At 47.3% G+C, this 20,707-nt stretch overlaps 1 protein-coding gene across 1 annotated transcript in view; it reads left to right on the forward strand.

The window, feature by feature from the left end:
• The window catches only part of ASIC2 (acid sensing ion channel subunit 2), a 416,369-nt gene that overhangs the window by 372,889 nt on the left and 22,773 nt on the right, over nucleotides 1–20,707 (forward strand). The window contains exon 2 of the mRNA XM_042886579.1: nucleotides 4,705–4,855. Within this exon, the coding sequence (XP_042742513.1) occupies nucleotides 4,705–4,855 (151 nt within the window). The remainder of the gene's footprint in view (nucleotides 1–4,704; nucleotides 4,856–20,707) is intronic.

A 20,707-nucleotide genomic window follows, 5' to 3' on the forward strand; every position in this document is an offset into this window, starting at 1 on the left:
TGCTGTTAGATGTGACTGGAGATGATATGTCTCTAAATCTTTGTGTCCCACAATTGCAGGGAAAATGGTTGTGAAGGATGCTAATTCACCCTCCTTTCAGTGGTCATTGCCTTAATCTAACAAATAACATCTTTCCTCGTCAGTGAGCTCTTGGCTGCATCTCTGTCTGATGTAGAGAAGTAATTTACAGACTTCAAATTACTTGCTTTTACCATCATTTTGCTCCGTATTGAAAGGATAATTTATCAGCAGATATGCTTGTCCTGTCTGTGCTGATTATAAACTGTGAAATACCTTTTTCTCTATTACTCTGGTCAGGCTTGCTTGCGTTTTGGATATGAGTCCTTTTCGGACTGTTGGTTTGACACGCAGCAGGATACACATTTCTGCCTCTAAGCTCTTGATTGTGTCTTCGTTTTTGCACATGGAGTGAGTTTGAGTTGTCCATGCTCTGCCTTTAACTCCATGAGAGATAAGGTTTTCTCCTTCGATGTGTCAGCACGAGGAAGGGATCCTTATGGCACTCAAATATTCTTTCACGTTTTTCGATCTGTTTATCTTTGCACTTAATGGGTGTAGAGGCAAAAGTCAAAGCAATGCATCAAAGGAGAAATTTGGTGTTTTCATAGGTAACTCTCAAAGCACTGTGTTTTTTTCCTGGTTTGTGCTGGGCTTCCTTTCCATTTTCAGTTAAAGCATTAATAACAGCAAGCACTGCTGCTTTCCCCTAAGACAAATACACTGAGGTTAAATCATTCTGGTTTACCTTGTGTTTACCATCTCAGATGTACCACAGCAGCTTGTAAGCTCTGCTGTTACCCTTTCCAAACAGCTCCATCCTTTTATCTTGATGATTTGATAATGTTCTGACTCCCCTCAAACCCATGCCGTTATCAGGGAGCCCAAAAGATCCTGAAACTGAGGAAATGTACTGAAAAAGCTTTATCTTCCTGTACAATCATTCATAGCAGAAGTGAGAAGGTCGGGAACAGCTCAGCCCCGTTGAATGTGAATTGAAATGAATGTACTTGGTTTTGGAACTTGGCAATGCTTTTTAAAATGCTGTTATAAATAGAGTTTTATAGCTGCTTAGGGAAAGATGGAAGGCCTTGTGGTACGGGTGGTAGAAAGCAGGAGCCAGCAGTGGGGTGCGGGCATCAATCAGAGCTGTACCACAGAGGAAGATGTAAACCCTCAGAGGCTCTGTTTAATGTCTACTGCTCTCCACAGTTCTATTCTAAGGAGAGCTGTTGGCCTCAACGCCTTCACTGCTCAGAAACCAGTGCTGATGTGCTCAAGCTGAGGTTCAACTCAATGCCTGTTCTTGGGCTTGTCAGCCACGGCTTAGGGCTGCCTTTTCCTGTGGGTACCTTAACCTGCAGGGAATGGCTCTCAGTTCTCCACTCTCACTTTGTCCTCTTTGATTTTCAGTCCTCTGCAGTGCTCTCCCAACGATGGCTGCTGGATGTCAGCAGTGGGAGCAGCACAAGCCAGCCTAAACCTCAATGGAGGACTCTTCATGGGGTTACAGAATCACAGAATCACAAGGTTGGAAACGACCTGCAAGATCATCTTGTCCAACCACCCTCCCATTCCTATTAGCACCACAAGCTACTAAACCATCTCTCGTAGCTCCTCATCCAGGCGGCTCTTGAACACTGCCAGGGACGGCGACTCCACCACCTCCCTGGGCAGCCATTCCAGTGCCTGACCACCCTTTGAGAGAAGAAGTTTCTCCTAATATCCAACCTAAACCTCCTCTGGTACAACTTCTGGCCGTTTCCTCGGGTCCTACTATTTGCCTGGGAGAAGAGGCCAGACCCTTTTACACCACAGCCTCCCTTCAGGAAGTTGTACAGTGCAGTGAGGTCTGCCCTGAGCCTCCTCTTCTCCACACTGAACAATCCCAGCTCCCTCAGCCACTCCTCATAAGACTCGTGTTCCAGACCCCTCACCAGTTTCATTGCCCTTCTCTGGACACGCTCCAGGGCCTCAATGTCTTTCTTGTAGTGAGGGGCCCAAAACTGAACACAGCACTCGAGGTGCAGCCTCACCAGTGCTGAGTACAGGGTATGCTCCCCTCCCTGCTCCTGCTGGCCGCACCATTTCTAATGCAGGCCAGGATGCCGTCAGCCCTCTTGGCCACCTGGGCACACTGTGGGCTCATGTTCAGCCCAGCACCAACCAACACCCCCAGGTCCCTTTCCTCTTCACAGTCATCCAACCACTCCTCCCCAAGGCTGTAAAGCTGCATGGGGTTGTTGTGGCCAAAGTGCAGGACCTGACACTTGGCCTTGTTAAACCTCATCCCAACTTGGTTTACTTGGATCAGGAGGGAGCTGTGGGAGCAAATCTCCCAACTGTCCCCACTTACCGTGGCTTGCTTTGCATCGAGGAGCTGTTCACTCCTTGTGTAGGAAAGACACGCTGCAGCCCAAAATGGGCTCCCAGAGGAGTGAAGTCTTAGCATCAGCTTCTCTCCACTTCTACTCTGTACATCTCTTGCTTCATGCTGTTTGCTGATGTATCCCTTCTTGGTGCCTGCTTGAGCAGTTGGTTCTTTGCTTAGCTGTTAAGCCTGGTGGTGACCCTAAGATTTTTACATTCTAGGACTTCAGCAGAGATGCAGGATTACTTGTAGGGGTGGGTTCTCCATATTACAATCATTTCTCTGGTGCACTCTTTGGCTATACAAAACCACACTGATTTGCAGAGATGGGAGGGCAGATAGACACCAGGATCCTTGATGAGGTTTGATGCTCAGTGATGGCAGCAGAAAATAATAGGGCTTACCAGGAAAACATTTCCTTGCAGAGTCCCAGAGGAGACATGGGTGATGGAGGTAAGGTTGTCCCCTGGGCTCGCTGTTTCTCATCTTCTGCCCTACAAGAAAATATCCACTATGGCTGTGGTAGGCAGACTGGTGGCCATTGCCATCAGCCTTTGGTGGTCCCTTGCTGAGGGTGGAGAGGAGGTCTTTCCCTTTGCAGCTCACTGTTTGACTGAGTTTTCTGTGGTGGGGGTCCAAGAAGTGCACTCAAAGTGAGCCTCAGACCACCGTCGCTTGTTTATTGGGTAAAAATGTCCTAAGTGGAGGTTTTACACTTGAAGTTTTACAGCTGCAAAGGGCAATATAAAAAGCCCTGTAAAATTGCCTGGATTTATTTGGCTAAAGGCTGCACTGGGTGCGTCAGCGTCTAAATCCTTATTTGGCATTTACAGCGTGCTGTTGCTTTATATATAAGCTTACTAGTTTTCCTGTGATTTTCACTCATATAGGTTCTCTTCTTGCCACGTTTTAAACCATCCTAATTAGACATTTTTGACTTCTGCCTTCAAGGCCTATCTGGAAAACCCATCTATGGGCACTGGCTGCTAACACAGGCTTACTGTTGTTCAGATTATCTTTCCAGCCTGAATGGTTTAATAGGTCACTCAAGTATTAAAAAGGGATTTTCACTTGGATAAAATCTTTTTTAAAAGGACATCATTTTTCCTGCAAGTGCTTTGTATGCTCTGCATCCCTTTTGCACCAATTGGAGGTTCGTAACTCGAATATGATTTCCTGCCCCAGAATATTCTTTTATTTTTTTTTTATTCATCTCGCTCCCCGATGCTTTGCTTTATAATATATGTCAATATTTGATGGGAATAAATTGCTGGTGACTCTGGCTTTTGTGTTGCTTTATGAATCATCTCAGGGTCGTGTGACCTCAGCAGACGTGTTAGTGCCTGGCGATTTGTGCCGAGGCTGCTGGTGGGACTGCAGCCAGCTCTTGTGCTCCCTTTGCTCTGAATATTCATTAGTGCCCTTTGCCAGTTGCTTACTGATTGCCAAGACGGATTCTCTGTGACCACAAAGAGTGGCTCGAGGCGCTTCGTGCCCTCTGTTAGAATCATAGAAACACAGAATGGTTGGGTTGCAAGGAACCTTAAAGTCATATCACTGTCAGAGCACAACCCAGCAGTGGTGATGTCCCTTGCAAATCTAAACAAGCCAGGAACGAGCTCTGGGAGATGAGTGGATGCAAAAAGGCAAGAGCTTGTGATACTGTCCTGGTGGATATTTGCTATTTGAAGTCGTGGTGCCCCATCCCTAGAGGTGCCCAAGGCCATGAATAGGCCAGTCTGAGCCCATGATAGGGGATTGGAACTAGATGGGCATTAAGCTCCCTTCCTTCCTAGCTGTGCTTCCATGGTTCTACGATCATGAAGATCCCTTCCAATCCAGCCATGCTGTGACTGTATGGTTCTACTATTTTTGATGTCCCTTCCAACCCAACCATGTTGTGATTCCATGGTTCAACGATTGTTAAGATCCCTTCAAACCCAACCATGCTGGAGTTCTATGATTCTATGACTTTACAAATGAGCTCCACTGCCAGTGCACGGTGAGAGCATTGCACTGAATTTCAGTACAAGCTCAAGTACAGCCTGTACCTGTGTTTCTTGGAAAGTGAGCACAGTGTGGATCAGGCGAGCTGCTAAAGACATTTGTTCACTGCTCTGAAACACCTTTCCTTCCCTTTTCTCTTTTATTTTCTGTAAGGAGAACACAGTATGCTGAATTATTAAACCAGATTAGATTTAATTGCAGACTTTTCCCTTTGAGCTACAATGCACGGGTGTTTCTCATCACTCTTCCTTTGTTCAGGTGCAAAGAAGCATTTGTTACATGGCACTTTCTCTCTGTTCTTTTCACAGGTGTTTACAAAATATGGGAAATGCTATATGTTTAACTCAGGAGAAGAAGGACGGCCTCTTCTTACCACAGTTAAGGGTGGGACAGGCAATGGATTGGAAATCATGCTAGACATCCAGCAGGATGAATATTTGCCAATATGGGGAGAAACAGGTAAGAAAGGCCTTTTTCTTCCTGCAGAAATGAATGTAATGTTTTCTTGGTTTTATTTTTGAAAAGATCATCCCATCCTCCTCAATCAACGTCCCTCATGCCTAGAAAGGTGTTTTTGGACAGCCACATCTGAGGCGGACCTCTTTGTAGTTTCCTCTTTGACATTTAGGAACATTTGCTGCCTTTCGTGTGGGTTTCTGCTGCATGGCTCGTCCAAGGGACTCTGTGCTCTTGCACGTGTCCTTCTGAGCACTTTTCAATCTCCTGTTGAGATCTGGCTACATTCATTCAAAACTTTATTTGTGTGGTGCAATTGAACAGTCCTTTATAGCACGAGCGTTGCCTTCCAGTTTGCATCTCATGCTGAAAGTCATCTGCTCTGGGGGGAGATGGTGATGTGGAGGTTCATTTCTGACTTGTTGCATGTGTCTGAAGGCTTGTCCTTTTGAAGGCAAAACGGGCTCACAGAAAATGGGGAGATGAAGTGCATCTCCCACTCGTGATGCTGTGTTGCTCACAGACTGCCTTGGGGCAGGAGACAATAGCATTAATGACTCATGGATGTAGCAGGCTTGGAGAAGCACACCATGAGCCATCTATGTTTGGCCTTGTTGGGTTTTTGGACCCCTCTGAAGTTCCCAAGGTGACACAAACCCTGTCCTTTTGTTAGGGTTGCTTTTGATAGCTGCTTTTAGGACTGTGCTTTCCTAATGCTGCAGAGCTGGGAAAGGTGGCTTAGTCCCAGCTGGGTAGAGCAGGCCGTCAGTACACAGAAGGTGAAGAAAAGAAGGAGAAATGCAAGTGGGAAAAGAAACTGGGAGGACAAAGGAATGGGGGAAGCCCACAGGAGAGCCTGTGGTGGTGGAGATGTTTCCAGCCTGATTCCTCCACAATCTGTGAGCATCTCCATCATCCTGAGCTTGGGAGGGGTGATAGTTTTTACTCTGGTTGCTCTTTTCAGGAAAGTTCAAGCAGAAGTGCTTGTAATCTGGCTGTGGTTGCAGACTTGAAATGTGAAGGAGGAAAAAAAAAAACACACACACAAACCCACACAAGTGTGTTCATTTTTTCCAAAAATCTTATGGGATTTAGGGTCTCTTGAGTACATCCTTGATTTTTGATCACGTGTAAACCAGTGCAAAGTATCCCCTTGTTGTGCAAGACACCCCAATGATGTCCTGCCCCACTGCTGCCCTCACACGTATTTAACATAAATTTGTACTCAGCTGAAGACCAGAGACTTGGGGAAGATCCTCACGTCCTTGGAACTGGACTGATGGTGCAGGTGCTGGATTGAGTTGGATTATCAATTAAAGTCAATACCTGGCCACAAAATGCAGTAGGATTCAAAGCCATATAAATAGGGCTCTTTGTTTAATTAAATGGTGTGGGCAAAGCTGCTGGACTTGTTGCAAGCCCATTTAGCCATGTTGTTACAGGTCCAGGTAGAACCGGTGCTTGTCATTGAAGCTCCTAAAACTAATCTTTGCCTTTCAACAAGGGACTTTTTCATCCTCCGCATTCATACAGCTCCTTGTACAAGCTGTCTTCAATCTTCATTGGGCTCTCTGGACACTACCAGAATAAAAATATTAACTATACTGGTTAATAGTTGCTGTTCCCATGGAAACACTTAACTCAGCTCTTCGCAGGTAAGTGAAAGAGTTGATGATTTCCAAATATTTGCATAATAACATAAATGTGTTTGGAATTAAATCTCTTCAGCTGCTACCGCTGGGACTGTGCAAAGTTGGCTCTCCAGTGGGAAGCATTGTCAAGGACACTCAGCTCATGGCAGTGGGCTTCAGCCCTTACCAAGGAAAGGGACAAGGATGGCATGGAGTGGAATCTTTGCACTGCAGTGCCGTATCCGTAGTAGGGATGAGGATACTTCTGGGATTGAAGGAGTTTCTTCTTCCCAGTGAATTATTATCTCTGTTATAACCTAAACTTTCCTACTCTATCCTTATGTTCTCTTCACACGTTTCTACAGTCTGGTTCTGTTGCTCCATTTCCCCCATAGCCCCTCCTGTACTCAGCAGCTCTTTTCATTGCCTCTTGGGCAGTGATTTTTGTGAGATTGAGATGCTCAACCTTTTATCTCCATATTCCAGCTTCTGCAGCATCCCTCCAGTGGGGCTGCTCAAATCCAGAGCCGTCAGCACTGGCAGCCTCCTGTGCTGCTCCTTGTCCCAGACGTGGCATTGACATTTCTTGAAGGACATCGTGGATGCTGAGGGTTGGCCATCTTCCATCATATCAGGGAGATATCTACCTTCAAAAAGATGTGGTTGTCTTGCCCGTCATGGTGGCCTTGGTTTGTGCATCTTGTGATTGTCTTCCTCATAGAAAACAGCCACCCAGAAGAGCCCCAGTTCAGTCAAACCGTGGCCAGAGCACCCTGCAGGACCTTTCCCATGCATCTCAGATGCCTCAGACCCTCATTGACACGGAGTTTGGGTTCTCTTGGGTGCAGGGCTGATCTTTATTAAAGCACACTTACAATAATGGTGTCATACTCTGTATTTGGTCATGTAGCCCTTCTGGTTTTTGCGCCAGATTTGGAGGTGCCATAAAAATGCATTTTGACTGGTGTGCAGAGTCAAAAATCCTCATTTTGCTGCTGGTTGCGTGCCTTGGGATCTCTGTTCTTAAGGAAAAAAAACAAACAAAAGCCATAACCATCTTTCTTTGCAATTCAAATAAGAAACTAAGATGGAAAGTATTGCTTCATAGCTTGGGATAGGGCTGCTCTGGAAGCTGCTGCTGCCGTGTCACGTTGGCACAGGCTTTGTAATCTAAAAAGTGATTTAATTGTTACCGACTCGGCAAACAAAGTGAAGTGTATTATCATTCTAAAAAGACCTTTGCTGAGTATCCATTAATATCTTGGGAAGCTGAAATACCCTGTCTAACAAGTTCTTTGCGTTGGAATAATACACCTTTTGCTCAACTGTGTGCATATGCAAGCCCATTATTTGAGCATGTTAAATTTATATGCAATCTAATTTTGGAATAGTGAGTGCACAGACTGCTTCAGTTTTGATTTTCCAGTGCAAACAAAGGGTATTTTGACTGCCTGGGTGCCATGGCATCAAGCAGCTTTGGGGGCGCAAAATACTGTGTCAGGACTGTCAAAGTCATGGGAGAGGTGGAAAAGAAATGACGATAGAAAAAAAAAAAAAAAGCCATGAAGACATGGAAATCCTTGTCTTCTGAATTTTGCACCTCTGGGATGGGTATTTTCTAGCATTTTACTTTAATCATGAAAAGATTAGGAAAATGATGTGTGTCTGAAGCCTTCACGTCACCCGTGTGCTTTGCAGAAGGCTTTAAACATTCCAGGTGTCAGGATATCCGCATGGGAATTAAGATCCAAACAGACAAAACCCACAGCAGAACAGCTTGCATAGCTGTGCTATGTGAGGGTGGAGGAATGCTTACCAGAGAAAACTCATTCCAGTAACCAATGGAGAAGCAGCAAGCCATGGGCTGCAAGTGGCGTGGGTGAGTTCCCCATGCCAACCCAACCCACCATGCCCACTGACCGTGTCCTTCGATGCCACATCTCCACATTCCTTGAACGCCTCCAGGGATGGTGATTCCCCCACCTCCTTGAGCCTGTGCCAATGCTTGACCACTCTTCTGTAGAATTCTACAGGATTGGATACCCAATATCCAACCTGACCCCTCCCCTGGTGCAACTTAAGGCCATTCCCTCTCATCCTTTTGCTGTTATCTGGGAGAAGAGACCGACCCCCACCTCAGTGCAACTTTCCTTCTGGCAGCTGTAGGGAACAAAATGACACCAAGTCCCCCAAATTCTGCAGTTACCCATCTTTGTCACAGCACAGAGTGGCAGGGATGCATGGGGGGGTGGGGGGGGTGTTGTTTTATTGCACTGTGTGAGAAAGGTGGCAGAAATGCAATCAAATATAGTAAAGGAAACTGTAATTTACAGCAGGGACTATTTGATTGGAAAGGGAATCCACTTGTGGTTAATCTTTCTGGAGTGGCCCAAGGTATTATGTATTGACCTAATATAACGGCGCAGTAAATTGGAAATCACTCAGGCTACAGGGCTGTAAATAAGAAATACAATCAGGGAGTTCTGCATTTGTGTTTCAGGAATTGTCGGATAACGATGAACATTTCATAGCAATTAATCAAGCAACACGCTGAAGAAAAAAAAAAAGAGCGATGAGAAATGCACTATAAAATTGCACTAAAAAGAGGCATGAAATCTATAAAGCTTGAGGCTTCAATCCACTTAGGAGATGTACACGTTGTGTTATGGGCTGCCGTTATTTAATTCAGTATAAAACACAGGCTACAGGCAAGACTTTGGATCTAGGTCATGCAGAGGAAAGATCTCAAGCCTGCTTCCCTGCACATCCAACAGCATTGCAATGCATTTTTGGGGTTCTCAGTGGGGTCTTCTGTTGCTGCTATGGACCAGAGGAAGCCTGATTTCCAGCTCCTGACATCCACGGATGGATGGAAGCTTGGATGCACTGTACTCAGTGCATTGGATGCTCACTCTGTGCAGTGCCCTAAGATCCATCCAAGTCAACCAGAGGTGCAGGTGATTTCAGTGGCATCATATTTCCGTGCCTCTGCTTTTCTGCTTCATTAAAGCCTCTTTAATTCAGAAGATCTCTTTCCGCTTCCCAATTGAATTTCAATAAATTAATGTAGCATGGCTTTAATGTTGATTTTGGGGTCTTCACGCAAGCCTTGGTGCTTTAGAAGGTGGCTCAGATGCATTTTCTACCACTGGCTGCTCTCAGAAGAACTGCTTTGGTCCCCATGGAGTTGTTAAAGTGGGGGAAATAGGATGGGAAAAACGTCCCATGCTGCAACAAGCAGCAGCACCCACCTTCCTCTGGCATCTCCAGGACCTGCCAGAGGTTTGGGATCTGCCCAGCAGAAATTATTCACGTTTCTTCCTTTCAGGCATCACCACAGTGATGCTTTTGGCCTGACTCTCAGCTCACAGAAGCCCTGATCCTCCATGCACCGTCCTGCTGCAGATGGGCTGAGGGCAGCTCTGGGTTCTGAAGGCCACTGCTGCAAACCCTGAAAAATTCGTTTTGCAAACTTCACCAAAGCTGGCGCAAACAGAGAGCGTTTCCATGGTTTCTTTGATTTCTCTGCCCCTCAGGATTTCCTGCCAGGCACCTCAGATTTAAGCAGCAGCTCCGTGCTGCAGAGAGCAGCCTGTGAAGCACTGCTGCTGCTGCTGCGCTGCAAAGTTTCCTTCAACAAGGAGGGGAAGCTGGCAACACCCGGGGTTGGGTATCCCCATGCCCTTTTCCCATAGCCTCCAACCTCTGACGCTTGGCCTCCAGCCATGCAACCTCTGTGCATGGTGCATCAGCAAGCCCGAGCCCTGCAGTGCTGCATTTGCCAGCTGTGCAGAGGCACAAAGCAATGACTGTAATTTACTTCTGCATATTAATATAGTCAGCGGTAGTTCCTGGTCAATTCAGCCTGCTTTGCTTGCAAGATGTCTGAATCCAGGCATGCTGCAGGAGGAGGCAGCCCGTGCAGCCCCAGGTCACGCTGCAGACTGCATCATTATGGATTTACACTGTGGGAAACCGTCTGCAGGCTCTGAGCCAGCAGCGTGCACTGCAGGATTTGGGGGAAGGAAGGAGGCAAAAGGTTTGTGCATCATTGTGGAGTTTGAATCGGAGTGGTTATTAGCAATAGAGAGCAGATCTGTAAGTGCAGCATAAGTAGGAGATGGCCCAGCAGTGGGGGAAGTGATGGTAGCAGCAGGTGTGCACCGTGGGAGGAAGGAGTGCTCTGGTACTGTGTGGGCAGCATTGCACAGGGCTATCGAGTAGGCACGTGCATGCCAAACCTTTGGTGTATTTTAAAACAGGAATGCTCTTCCTCTAAGCCTTGTGTGGTTAGTGCTGACCACAGGACTTCCCAGAGCCTTCCTAATTTCCTTTCCATCACAGGGAGCTGTGAGCAGTCATGCCCTGGAGCAGCTTTGTTGCGGGTGAAACTTTGATGGAGAGTGCCAGTTCTCAATATAAATCAGTTATCAATTAGAAAATTAAAAGAAAAGAGAGGGAGAAAGGCAAGGCAAGCTGTGCAGAGGACTAACTTGCCTTCCTGCAGCATTTTGCAGCTTTCTCCAACATACCCCATGTGTGCAGGTGACCCTTCTGTGTGGACGCAGATGAAAAGTGCTCCCTCTGGGAGGAGGAAGGAACAAAAAGGCATTTGAAATTCACACGGTTTGAGGCAAGTGTATGATACTGAATTCATTTGGTAAAAAGCTTCAGGAGGGACTTTGGGATTTGGAGGGGGACGGTTGTGATCAGAGGCTGACCGGGTTGATGCAGTGTTAGTGCAAAGGGAGCATCCTGGGACCCTGTGTAGCACAGCCCCTTGCAACTCGTTTTCTATCTCTTGCAGAATGCTTCCTTGGAGATGCAAGGGCTGAGACATGCAAACTTCTGGCATCTGGCACAGCAGGAGCGCACTGTGCAGCACAGAGATGCTCATGGTGCTGCTCCTGATACTGGCTTTTCCTCTGCATCCTAGCACAGAGGAGAGGTTTGTTCCTAACGTGAGAGTGTTGAGCACAAGAAAGGCACAAAATCAAAGGGTGGGTGCTGCCACAAATGGGGCACAAGCTGCAAGGTTGACATCTGCCCATAACTGAGGGAGAACATTGTATATCAGCTCCCTGTGGAGCAGGTGGGATTGACAGCTCCTGGTAGGTCTGTTCAGAGCCTACAGACATGTCTCTGTGCCAGAAGCTCTTCAGATTACGACCTGCAGTGAAAGCATGAAAAAGCAGTGGGGAAGACAGAGAGAGAGAGCCCCTCCTGTCTGGGCTGGGATGGTCATCAGTTGTGTGACAGCAGGTCCTTAAGGAGCTAAGTTGTTCTGGCTGCTTTCGAGCCTTCCTGCTACATGAGGTAGAGCACACAGATCTCACCTTGCTTTGTGTGATCTATTGAATGCTGCCATAAAACTGCTGCTGCTGAACTGCAGTTGGTGCTGCAGAGGGGGAAAGCTGCTTTCTGTGAAGTGATGGTGGGGGTTTGGCTGCACCAGGTGGCAATATGGAGCCAAGGCAATAGAAGAACACCCCAAGCCCCATTGGCACAGGGTTGGTTCATCCTCCTGGGGATTCAAACAGAATCATGAAATGAGGAAGGTTGGAAAAGACAGACCTCTCAGATCCCCAAGTCCGACCCCAACCCCCCCCACCGTGCCCACTGACCATGTCTGTCAGTGCCACATCTCTGCTGTTCTTGAACATCTCAGGGATGGTGACTCCCATCTCCCAGCATCCAAAGAAACAAATGGTACCTATAAGTAGGAATAGCCTTTAGCATAAAGAACGCTGGGGATTTGGGCCAGGACTTGCTGCAATAGGAAACAAGCTCAGATCCAATCTTATATCAGCTCATCAAGAGGCAGCTTGACCTTTAGGAGGCAGTCAGTGTCACTTGGAGGGTGTTGTAAATGTGCCGTGTTTGGCTGCATCCTGGGACCTTTTGCTAATGAAAGTGAGAATTCGTTCAATTAGCCAGGTTTCCCAGGGAGAAAAGGTCAGCATTATTTCCATCTGTGCCAGCCCCCTGACAACCAGAGCATCCACGAAATTAGGCTGCCACTAAAAATTAATTACGTTTGCCTGAGCACCCTTATCAATAGTGCAGGAGCATAGAGGGGAAGCTCAAAGGTTGCTTGGGTTCTCATGTCCAATGGTGTCATTAGAGTTCACAACATGCTCCAGTTTGTTGTGAGCTGCTCTTTGGGGCCTCTCAGTGCAGTGCAGGAAAGATCAATCACAGCTGGTGCAAATGCTGTTTGTTCATCTCATTCAGTGGAGCAGGTTCTGCTGTTTCCCAGCAGGTTGTTCAGGGGTTGATCCACCTCAGCTTGCCCCAAGGACTGGTGCTGGCCATGCAGCATGGCTAGAGGAGAGAGGAAACTATTTTGGGAAGGAGAGATTTTGACTTGATGTTAAAATGAAATGCTTGTTGGCATTGACAGTTGGGAGAAATGTTTATTGGTAGCCAGTCTAGGACTGTGGAGCCAAAACCAGAGCTTTGCACCTGTCAAGAAGAACATCTTAGCTGCTTTGGCTGCCAGTGAGCAAGCATGAGCTTGAAATGTGTGGGCTGTTTGTAAAGGATTTTCTCACTGGGCAGCATCAGAGAGCGCGGAGCATCCCTGTACTTCATCCATCTGTCCCTCTGGTCCTCAGTGTGAGCCTGGTGCTGAAGTCCTGGCTCATGGATGTGGTTTTAGCCCTTCCCAGTGCAGTCAGGACACCACACAGTGTCCACGAGGTCCAGTTTGTGCTGGTGTGGTTACCCTGAGACACCCAGAATTGCAAAAATGAACTCACGGTGCAAGGCAAAGTGCGTATATGCTGCAGGTATTGCATCCCTTCCTTCCCCAGCACCACATCCCACTCACAGACGTGTGTGCAGAGTTCAGATGTGGATGGGAAAGCTGCTGCTGTTGCTGTTCTCCTGTTTAAAAAGAGGAGAAGGGTTTGTCCTCAGAGGGACCGGAGTCTGTAAGCACACCCAGGTGTCCCCAGCCATGTCATGAAGATTGTAAATGTATCTCAGTGACTTAATAAGGAAATCCTTCAAAGGATGTAGGTCCTTCAAAAGCTTCTCTTAAAAGGAAACAAGAAAACACCCCAAAGTCCGGAAGTGTTCATTTAAGGCAAAGCTAAAGGAATGAAGACTAGAAGCTGGCTTTGGGAAGTCTGGCAAAGCAGAGATAACACACCTCGCATCGCAGCTCTGTGTTACAAAGCAGTGTCATGCAGCATTACAATTAAACACCCATTTCATGCTGCTGCTTTCATTTGAGCCTTTGAGGCTGGCGTGTAAGTGAAGTTGTGTCCTTAGCCCAGAGAGATGCTCAGAATAACAGGAATTTGTTATTGGGAGTGAGGAGACAGGAGAGGGGCTGGGAATGTGCAGTGCTGTGGCCGTGGGGCAATGCCCATAGCTCCAGCCAAGGCAGCAAGGTTCAGGGGCTGCTGTCTGCAGGCTGAGCCCCACCAGGCACAGATGTGCCTGCCAACGTCCATATTATTATTATTATTATTATTATTATTATTATTATTATTTTCTATGCTCTGGCCCGGTGATATCAGTGACTGATGAGGTTTGGGGATGCTCCTTGGCGTGTTTTAAGTGAATATAATCCATGTCATTACCTCTGGGTAATTACCTCCTCTTTGGGCTTTGCCGTTGCCTGAATGTCTTCGTTTCCCTCCTGGAAGATGAAAAGCTCAGCACATGTTAATCAATCTCATGGAGGCACCAGGAGACTTTGTGGCTATGAAACACTTTGAAGATAAAAATCTCTTGCAAGTGCTAATTAAATTTAATTTCATTAATCTCTTTGGTGCAGGGATCATCCTCTTGCTCCGACTTTGTCCATCCCATAGCAGCAGGGGCTCTGTCAACGTTTGAGACCTCCCAGGCACTTCCTGAGAGCAATTTTAGTAATCTCTGCATGGTGGAGGTGGATAGCAGTGGGAGGGTTATTCCCCTCCTGTAGAAGCATTTCCATCCTTCTAAGGGTTTCCTCCAATTTTTGGTGTCCATGCCTAACTCTTCATTTCACCATCACCACATTTTCATTGTCCAGCATCACCAAATGCTCACAGTCTTTCACTGACAGCTCCCTCCTTGCTTATTTACAAGACAAAAAAGCCAGTGGTCCATGCTGAGCATCTCTAAGAGCACAGCTCTGTCTGCACTCCGTCTCGCTGCAAGAATACAAAGTGCTTGGGGGAGTCACGGATGGCAAAGAGCATCCAAAGAGCTGTGCTGGGTGGCTGGAGAGCAGGCAAAGACTGTCTGAGCAGAACAGAAGAGTGGAAGAAGAAAAAGTGATCAATATTATTCAGCCTTTATAGAGGTTGAAAGGAGAGCAGAGAGAGACAGAGCTGGTCTCTCATCAGCTGACAGAGCATCATTTGTAGCTCTGCATTCATGGATCCCTAATGGTCGAATGTGCGGAGGGATGATGGAATGGGAGAGAAAATCTTGAGTGCTGTGAGGTCTTCATTCGCTCAGATGGGTCCTGGGGGGCTTTGGTTGGAGCTCCAGGCATCACAGTGGCACAGCCATTGCCCCACGTGGGATCTTCTGCTGGATGTTTTCTCCTCCCATTGTCCCTTGTATCCGAGAAGGAGTGAGGGAAACCAAACCCATCTCTGCTGGAGAGTTAGGGACAGGGTAGATGACAATCCTGCAGAGTTTGGCAATGGCTTGTTGCATCCGTGGGGCAGGAGTGGGTTTGGGTCTCCCATGCAAGATGTTCCCACCTGTGATGGAGTTGGGTGACTTTCCTGCTCAGTGGACAGCAGAGTGAGATTGCAAAGCCATGTAGCAATACAAATGTGCTGTTAGAGAGCTGTGTGACATGCAGAGCCATCACTACCTGTGGGAAAAAAAAAAAGAAAAAAGAAAAAACAAAGCATTTGGGGGCTATTTAGGGTTGTGTTTGGCATGCAGCCACTGGGACATGTAGTTTGCTACCAAATACACTGAAAAACTGGGGAGCTTTATGAGAGAGAGGGCTGCGACTGTGTTTTGTTTTATCAGATTTAATATTTTTGTTGTAGTTATTACTTCCACTACTACTATTTAAGTGGAAGCTTATAAAGATTAGAAAGGGAAATGCCATCTGCGAAACTTGGCCGAGTGACAAATTCTACTACATGATGCCGTTACTCAAATATTTTGGAGAGCGTGAGCAGCGGAGAAGGGAAGCGACTGCCATTGCCTTCTGTCAGATGTGTGTACAAACGGGAAAGTCTCTTCTCTTTCCAATGTAAGGTCAGCACGAGAAGAGCCAGGCAGCAATTCCTCCAGCATTGCCTCGTGCACTGCTGTGGTGCACTCTGTGCAGTAGTCATAGAATCATAGAATGGGTTGAAAAGAACCACAGTGCTCATCTGGTTCCAACCCCCTGCTGTGTGCAGGTCGCCAACCAGCAGCCCAGGCTGCCCAGAGCCACATCCAGCCTGGCCTTGAATGCCTGCAGGGATGGGGCATCCACAGCCTCCTTGGGCAACCTGTTCCAGTGCCTCACCACCCACTGAATCTTCCCAAAGGCTCCTAATTAGGTGCAGTGCTCCTTGCTTTTCTGCAATCTCCAGTTTCCTCAGAGCCAGGGATCTCTCTCCATCACTTCTGCAACCTTCAGGACATCCAGGTCACATAGGTTGTAGTCCAGTGTAATTCAAGGGTAGGGCTAAACCAGCTCCACATTGCAGCCCCAGCGTGAGCAGTATCAGAGCCAGTTCTGGAAGAGAGAAGATGGCAAAAAATCCTGTCTATTTCAGAGATACCCTGATGGAGATGCATTTGTCATGCTGCGAGTTCTTATCTGAGCATGTTCCCAAGGGAAAAATTGACACATTTTAAGGATACACAGCAGTTTGTTATACTCTGTCCCAGGAGCCAGCAGCAATTTATCTTCAGTGTCTCATACTCATGCCCTCCAGTGCAGATATTTATTTCTGTAGATAGCAATGGCCTCATGGGCTTGTTAGTATGGATGTTCTGTGGGCTACCATAAATATTGCAATAGTAAAAACAATAATTAAGCATTATTGCAGCAATACAACTTCATACTGAGCTTAAGAAAGCCACAAGCTCATAAGCAGGATCCCCTCTCACCTCTGGATTCTGGCTCTAACCCATCCCATTGCAGCCAAGGGAAGGGGCCAAGTTGTTGGGGGTTGGGTTTGGCCATTTTGCTTCCCCACCATGGGATGTGGATACACAAGAACCCATGAGAGCCGTTGACGTAAGAATAATGGGCAGCGGTGCAGGAACTCTCCTGTACCCCAGTACAGGGCCAGAACTAAGCTTTCCAGGGGCAAAATTTTCTCTTGGGGTTGGGATTGGGGTCTGTAAGACACTGTCATGGTGCAGATCATTGGGGTCAGGTGAGACAGGGAGATGTGGAAGGCAGCTTTTGCATCTTCATAACCCAGGGGTCTTCTCGACCACCTGGCTTTGCTTATGAGGAGCTGCCTCTCTGGACCCACAAAGCCTTGTTGTTTCCAGACCATTTGATTTCCATACTGAGCTTCTTCACTTCAGTTTATCTAGCTTGGATTTTATTTTATTTTATTTTATTTTATTTACTTCTTGCAAACATTTTCCTGTTGATGGAAATGCTCCCTTCTGTTGTTTGCCCCGGGTGTATTCATAGAGAGGACTCGTGTCTACATTCAGCCTTCGTCTCACCAGACGCTGCACAGCCCAACCTGTGCTGAACTCTTCCCAGACTTCAGGTTCTGCCCATTCCAGCTCATATGGTGTGCTCCTCTCATCACCCCATCCATCCTGCAGCCAGAACCCACGATGGTATTTCTGATGTACTTTCACTACCAAAGTTCTCTTAGATTGTTTTGGTTGGAAAAGGCCTTTGAGGTCATCGATCGCAGTCTTCATCCAGACCTGCCAAGTCCCCATGTTTTAAGGTCCATTCCAACCCATCCATGCTGTGATTCAGTGACTTTATGAACCCGAGCAGCTGTGGTCAGCTCTGAGATGGCAAAAAAACAGAGAGCTGAGCTCTTTCCTTGCTCTACCTCTTTGCAAACCCCACCTCACCTCCCCAAAATCTGGTTCAAGCCACATCTCATGCTCCATCCAGCTGCTCTAATTCACCTCTCTCCTGCTAACCCCTTCCTCACCGTGCCTTGTGAAAGCTCAGAGGTAACTTCTGACATCAACCCACCATTTATCAACTTAAACCTCCAGGATAGCAGTGATGGATTTTCTTTTTCCACCCCCTCCAGCAAACCTCCTGGCAGCTCAGTGGGCTGCCCCGCTTCCCCAGCAGTGCCACACAAGATGTGATTTTCACAAGTTATTTTTATCAGAAGGAAATATTAGACTGCCTGCTGCCATACAAGATCGGTCCGTGCACTGCTGGCCTCGCCGTGGGCAGCAACACAATGCAAATATTTTTATATATAGCATCCTCCATATGCGGTGGTGCGAGAGGAGAGGGCTGGGGGCAGCAAGGGTGCGGCAGTTTGGGGGCTGGAGGTGCTGATGTTGCAAGGAAGCAGCAAGGCTTTTTTGGTAAGATGGGGCAAGCCTTGACTGTGCGACATAAGGAAGAATGATTGTCTGGACAGCAAGGGCTCAGTGGAGTCTGAATGATGGGAGTGGGGAATGTGTGCGAGTGGGGAGCTGAGACTGGAGGAGCCCCCATCCTGACAAACTGTTGGGGTAAAGATTACTGAGTGGGGAATGTTCTAAGGAAATGGGGAGGAACCAGAACGCAGTGTGGGAATGTATGAAGGAGAGTCGCTGGGATTCAAGTGCAGGGTTGAAAAGCAAAATCCTAAATATCTCCAGCATGACCTGCAGCTGAAGCATTGCTTTAAATGGTTAAAACGCTTACCTGCTTTTCTCCCTGTCATCAAGCAGGGATCTGAGGGCTCTTTTTTTATTCTTCTGCCCTTTCCTCGCTTCTGAAAAAGTCATTTGTTGACTTTTGGGTCCTTCCCAACGCTCACACAAATGCATGAACAAGAGAAGCATTTCCATCGCTGATGTACCTTAAATACTTAGTTAATCTGGTTATTTTTTCCCCACTTGGGCTGATAGAGTAGCTCTTTCCTGGCATTTTGTAATCAAAAAACACATCTGATGTGCATCCTTTTCCATTAAAAGAAGTGTTTACTTAGTCACCAAGTTCACTGAAGTGCTTGGAAATTACATCATTCAAAACACTGACATTTATAGGCAATGCAAATTAAATAGACATAACCAGAGATGTCAGAGCATGCCGAGTCAAGGTTTCTCCAGGCAGTGAGACCTGCTCTGCCCATGCCTTTCTTCAAATGTCCTTGCTCCAGTGCTGGTTTTATTGAATGCCTCTCTAATTCTGGAGCCTTCCCACCCAGCCTGGCTCTGTCTTGAGGAATTACTTCTTGCCAAAAGGATGCAAAATGAATAGAACTGCCCCCCAAGTGGGGGTGTGGCTGCAGGGTCTGGTGGGGAGTTCCTTCCTGGAGATGGGCTGGTGGAAAATGAACAGTTGTAAGCGGTTATTACTCATCAGAGTGGCTGCAAAGCGATAAAATCAGGCAGGTGCTGGGGAGGTGCGTGCTCAACCATAGAGGGAACTCACGTCCCTGCAGGATGAAGAAACAGCAAGAGCAAATCCCAGATGGGTGCCTCTGGTGCCAACTTGAGAAGCATCCCTTGGCATGGAAAATTCAGCACTGCTGCTATGCATCAGTTCAACAACCTCTGTACCTTGGTGGCACGCACCTTGTAGATCCTCATTGCACGTGAGGTTGTCCTTTGCTTATGCCCACCCCCATTTCTCTATTTCTTCTTATTCTGTCCCACTTTGTTGCACCCTCCCATGGGACCACGCTCCTAGGGAGGTTTCCCCATCCCATCTGGGATGTAAATGGGTTCCCCATGCACCAGTGATGCTCAAGGCTGGCAGATCTCCGTGGTACCTCCCAGAACCTCCAGCTTGCTAAACCACCTCTTACAATAGCTCTGCATAATGCAGCTGGGATGGCATCTCCTTCCCATGTGCCCGAGGACAGCAGCATTGCCAGGACCCAGCCTGGGCACTGGGAGATCTGCTTCCATCTGGCTCCTCATGAGCTGAAATTAGCAGCAGCTTTCTGACTGTTTAATATTTCAAGATGTTCTGAGCAAAGCAGTGAGGCTCCTGGGGAGGGGACATGGAAGGATGTGCAAGAACCGCTTCTGTGCCTTTAAAATCTGGCCTTTGTCAGTATTGTTATTGTTATACATATATTTTTAGCTCCTTTCTGTTCCTTGCTGAGGTGCAGTTGGCAGATGGGAAGCCCTGGGGGGAGCCCCCTCTGTGTGGGATGCAGGCAGCAGCCGGAGGGAGCAGTTCTCCCCTCCTCGCTTCACCTTTCGGGCAGCATTTGAGCTGCAGGGACCCCGTCCCATTTTCAGCTCTCCTCCTTCCTGTGATCTCCCATCCCTGCAACATGCAAATCCTATAGGATGTGGAGGTGGGAAGTGAGTATTTGTCCCTTCCCCCCGAAAAAAAACAGCCCTAAAAGCAGCATCACCCAGCAGGACTGACCCTCCCTGCCCTGCTGTGACCTCGCAGTGAGGATACAGGTTAGGAGATGTTTGTTTTGTTTGTTAAACTTGACAGGGGTTGAAACAAGGAACTGAAATATTCATTGCGGGCTCCATGCCGTCCACTGAAACCGCTTTAACATCCCCGGTCTCGGCTTGCTCCTTTTATTATGTAAGAGGCTTTTTAATAATATACTTTGAGACATATGGCCCCTCAGATTTAGTATGCAAATGCAATATGCTTAACTAAAAATAGCTGCTATGCTTAATGTAGTTTATTATAACACCTTCTGTTACTTGGTGAGTAATGGAGTGCGGCTGCGCGGTGTGGAGCTGGTAATGGAGGGAGCAGGGGAGCAGCCTCCAGCCCTGAGCTCCTGCCCTCCCCCACCACAGACACTGGTCATGGAGCAAAAATCACCACAGGATGTGTTCACTGGGGGGTTAAGATAAGGAATGGTGGGAAAAGTTTTGCATCCCACCAAGGTGTAACGTTGCCTTACATCCCGGAGCGTTACCTCGTGTTTCGGAGTCTACATCCTGCATGACTTCTTATCTCAGTTTATCCTGCAGGAGTCGTGCAGTGACCAAATCCCACCACGTTTTGCGCAGTCTCATGTGGGATGCAGTACTCCCCTCACAGGCACAGGGCTCCTTTTCCTTTTCCTTTTCCTTTTCCTTTTCCTTTTCCTTTTCCTTTTCCTTTTCCTTTTCCTTTTCCTTT

This window comes from Lagopus leucura, unplaced genomic scaffold (assembly GCF_019238085.1).
Source record: "Lagopus leucura isolate 7727_CA_CO unplaced genomic scaffold, USGS_WTPT01 Super-Scaffold_100059, whole genome shotgun sequence".
Taxonomy (NCBI): domain Eukaryota; kingdom Metazoa; phylum Chordata; class Aves; order Galliformes; family Phasianidae; genus Lagopus; species Lagopus leucura.